The 3,733-nt window shown below is 38.0% G+C and overlaps 1 protein-coding gene across 4 annotated transcripts in view; it reads left to right on the forward strand.

The window, feature by feature from the left end:
* The window catches only part of LOC117944692 (protein mono-ADP-ribosyltransferase PARP14-like), a 23,693-nt gene that overhangs the window by 16,374 nt on the left and 3,586 nt on the right, over positions 1-3,733 (forward strand). For all 4 annotated transcript variants that reach the window (XM_034871738.1, XM_034871741.1, XM_034871739.1 and 1 more), the window contains exons 14-17: positions 58-207; positions 691-753; positions 1,224-1,409; positions 2,973-3,176. In XM_034871738.1, coding sequence (XP_034727629.1) covers positions 58-207; positions 691-753; positions 1,224-1,409; positions 2,973-3,176 — 603 coding nt within the window. The remainder of the gene's footprint in view (positions 1-57; positions 208-690; positions 754-1,223; positions 1,410-2,972; positions 3,177-3,733) is intronic.

The following is a 3,733-nucleotide window of genomic DNA, read 5'->3' on the forward strand; positions in this document are numbered from 1 at the left end:
ATATATATATATATGAGCTTTGTGTGTGTGTGTGTTGCGTGTCTGTCTGTGTGTAAGGCTCCTTCAGTCAGGTGTCGTCCCCCTCCCTTGGTGTGTATCGGATGCAGATGGGTCAGCTTGCCCTCGAGGTGTCATCTGGAGACATCACCAAGGAGGCCTGTGATGTCATCATCAACTCCTCCAATCAAGGCTTTACCCTCAAATCAGGTGACCTTTTATTGCTCCTCGTCATTTTGTTGGTCTTACCAAACAAACCTTGTAGAACATTTAATCCAAAGGACCATCCCATTTTCACAATTTTAACTTCACATCACTGACATCACCTTTTTCCAAATGACAATCTTTTATTAATTTATTTTTTCAAAGTATTACCTTTCTTACCAGGCTGTCATTAGATTCAGTTAAGTTCAGTGAAAATTGAGTTGCAGAGACTTGCATATATATATAATGTATTTAATGCAATGCAAAGCAGAAGTTTCAGTCTCACTTTAAAAACATATCACACAGCGATAACATTACATTGACCAAAAATAAAACAAAACAAAGGATGTTTTGCATCTCTGTCTCTGAGTCTCTCCCACATGTAACTCAATAAAAATGTTGAAATGTTTTGGCATTTCAGTTTGAATATTCCTTTTAACTTACAGCAGCATCATTTATTAGTCTTACTCTTCTTCTATAATACCCCAGGAGTGTCGAAAGCAATCTTGGACAGCGCTGGACTAACAGTTGAGCTGGAGTGCTCACAGATTGGTATGTAGCTGGAATTTCACCTTCCCCGCTTTACATTCACACAGTTCAGTCACAGTACAACTGCTCTTCTGCTGATAGAGAGAAGTATTATTTGGGTTATTGCAAAACTCAAACTTTTTTGTCTGATGCACCTCTCAGATGAGTTAAAATGTTACATGATGTTTCAAATGTGTTTATTTGAATTGATTTTAAGGTAGTTAAGTAACAATACAAATGCAAAGTAATTCTCAATGTTTAGGTTGGTTTGGCTACGTTTGTTATACTTCAATTGTCACTTATACACTTTTGTTTTAACCATTCAGCTATTACTTTTAGTTGTTTAATTTGTTTATCCATATATTTTAGGTAACTATTATAACCTGAGTATAGGCCTAGTTAAATATTTGTAAAATTCATCCCCGTTAAATGTTTGCTATTCTGATTGTATCACCAGGCTGTGTTTATGAGTGTTGTTTGGTTTGTCTCTGTAGTAAATTCTCTGAATTACCAGCCTGGTCTGTTCATCTTAACGTCGGCCGGCAAGCTGCCCAGCAAACACATTATCCACGTTGTTGGCCAGAATGATCCTGCAAAGATTAAGGATGTGGTTTACACAGTGCTGAAGTTCTGTGAGGAGAACAAGCTCAGCTCTGTCTCCTTCCCGGCCCTGGGAACAGGTCTGTTCAAACAGAAACTGCACAGTATACAAATCTGTTATTATTGGAAGTTTTGTTTAACTTTTACTGAGTGTATTTCAAAGAGAAGTCTTCTTGTGAAGGGATACTAATGAGACAAGAAAGAGCGAAGTCTAATTTCTAACATTTTTGTTTTCATCTTACTGGTTTACTTTTGTTTGTTTAGTCATTTCTATCATGTTTTTTAGATTCACTGTCTTCTACCGTCTACAGTCCATCACTATAATATATTCACTCATCTCACTGTATTAAAGCTGACAAAAGATACATTTGATGGGATGTGCAGGTACAGTACATTCTGTCTGCTCAGAGTTTGTATCAGATCAACCAAATCAAATATTAAAATTAAGCAGCTGTAATTGTACTGTGCTATGGACATTCATGATCCCAAGAGAATGAATCATAATGACAGTGGCAGAAGAAGTACTCTTCTACTCTCTTTACTGTAAAAGTACCAATATCATGATTTACTTATGAGTTCTCCATTACAAGTTAAAGTAATACATTTTCACACTATTTGCATTATTTTTTTATTACATTACTTGATTTACAGCTGGTATGTGAAAAGGTACACAACCTTATTTGTTTAACAGTAATTTAGTTTTACTGCCAATCATCACATGAAGTGCTTTTATTTTGAAGCAGTCTACATGGAAGTTTTCTGTTGTGTACTCTTGCTAGCTTACGGAGATAAACGTAAAGCATGTTCATCTGCTCACTTTGTTGTTTGTAAAGCTGTAACATATTGAACAGTGAATGGTCATAGTAAAAGACAAGAGTTTCATTCCAAGCCATTCCACTACAGGCATAGTATGGTGGCATGGTATTTATTTATTCTTATTATATTCTTAAAATAACAAAACACTAAATGTTGCATTAAAATGCATCAATTTAATTAGTAATGCGTTATATTACTGTGTTACAGCAAAAAGGAAGACATTACTGTAATTGCGTTGCTTTTGTAACGCGTTACTCCCAACACTGATGGTGATAATTTTGCAATGTAGTCTAAGATTAGACCGAGATTACCTCACTATAGACGATGCAGCTCTTCTGTCTGTGGGGCATTTGGGTTAATTGGCATCGGCACATGCAGTTCAACATCATATCCCCTTTCCTCTAATAGTTCCTCATTTATGTCATCCACACATCCACGATTCATGGAAATGTGTAAAACAAGGTCATATTTTTCCTTCTAATTATGTGTGGTTTGCTAAAAAATGGGAACTGCTGGGTCTGTGAGATGAGAGAAGCAAAGTGTATGCGCAGTGGGCACACCCTATATTACGGCCAAGCATGCACCCGTAAAATAGGGAGCGCAAGTTCATTCCCTAATTTACCGATGTCAGTCTATGGATGGAAAAGTCAGCTGTGCGTCAAGTGCAAAATAGGAATGATAAATGTGTTAGTGTACAAAGTCAGTTGCGCTGGGTGCTAAGGGCCCTTAGTCTAGTGGACACCATCATGGTTCACAGACTATATCAATCCTCTCATCATCATTATCATCATCCTCATCATCATCAGCGGTACTTGTCTGCCTGTTAGGTCAGGGAGGGGCTGAGCCATCGACGGTGGCAGACGCCATGGTCGATGGGGTGGTGGACTTTGTGCGGAAGAAGCAACCGAGGCTTGTTTGCAGTGTAAAGATCCTGATCTTCCAGACAGTTATGATGACGGAGTTTCACAGGAGCATGAAGAAGAGAGAGGGAGAGCAGGTGGAGGCGAAGGGCGTCTTAACCAGGATCAAAGGTATTTAGTAAACTCCACCTACTCTAGAAGTGTGATTATTTTTCATCATTTCTTCCTGTTTGTTTCAATCTAGTTTGCTCTTAGGCATTATTCTGTTATTTCTTTCTCAGAAATTAATTATTTTTTATTGTCACAATCTCCTGTGCAGACTTAAATCATCAACATGTCAGTCCACCTCCCAATACTGTCTGACTTCCTGTCTGTGGAAGCCCATTGGTTCCTACTGAAGGAATCAATCTTTAAAAATAAAAATGTATGGTTTCATTAGTATTTCCTAACAGCTAGTGGCTGTACTTGTTATCGGACAAACAGAAGGAAATAGTGACTTTGTTGGTGGCCATTTTCACCGGCGGATTAATCCACATTCAGTGCTCTACTCAGTATTTGTGGCAGTGTTTGTATGGTTTAGTCAAAAATGAACTACAGTGTGTGTTCATGGTAATGAAGAAACATGTCACTCAGTACAACACAGAGGAAGAAGATACACTCACCGGCCACTTTATTAGGTACACCTGTCCAACTGCTCGTTAACACTTAATTTCTAAGCAGCCAATCAC

The sequence above is a fragment of the Etheostoma cragini genome, chromosome 5, assembly GCF_013103735.1.
Source record: "Etheostoma cragini isolate CJK2018 chromosome 5, CSU_Ecrag_1.0, whole genome shotgun sequence".
NCBI lineage: Eukaryota > Metazoa > Chordata > Actinopteri > Perciformes > Percidae > Etheostoma > Etheostoma cragini.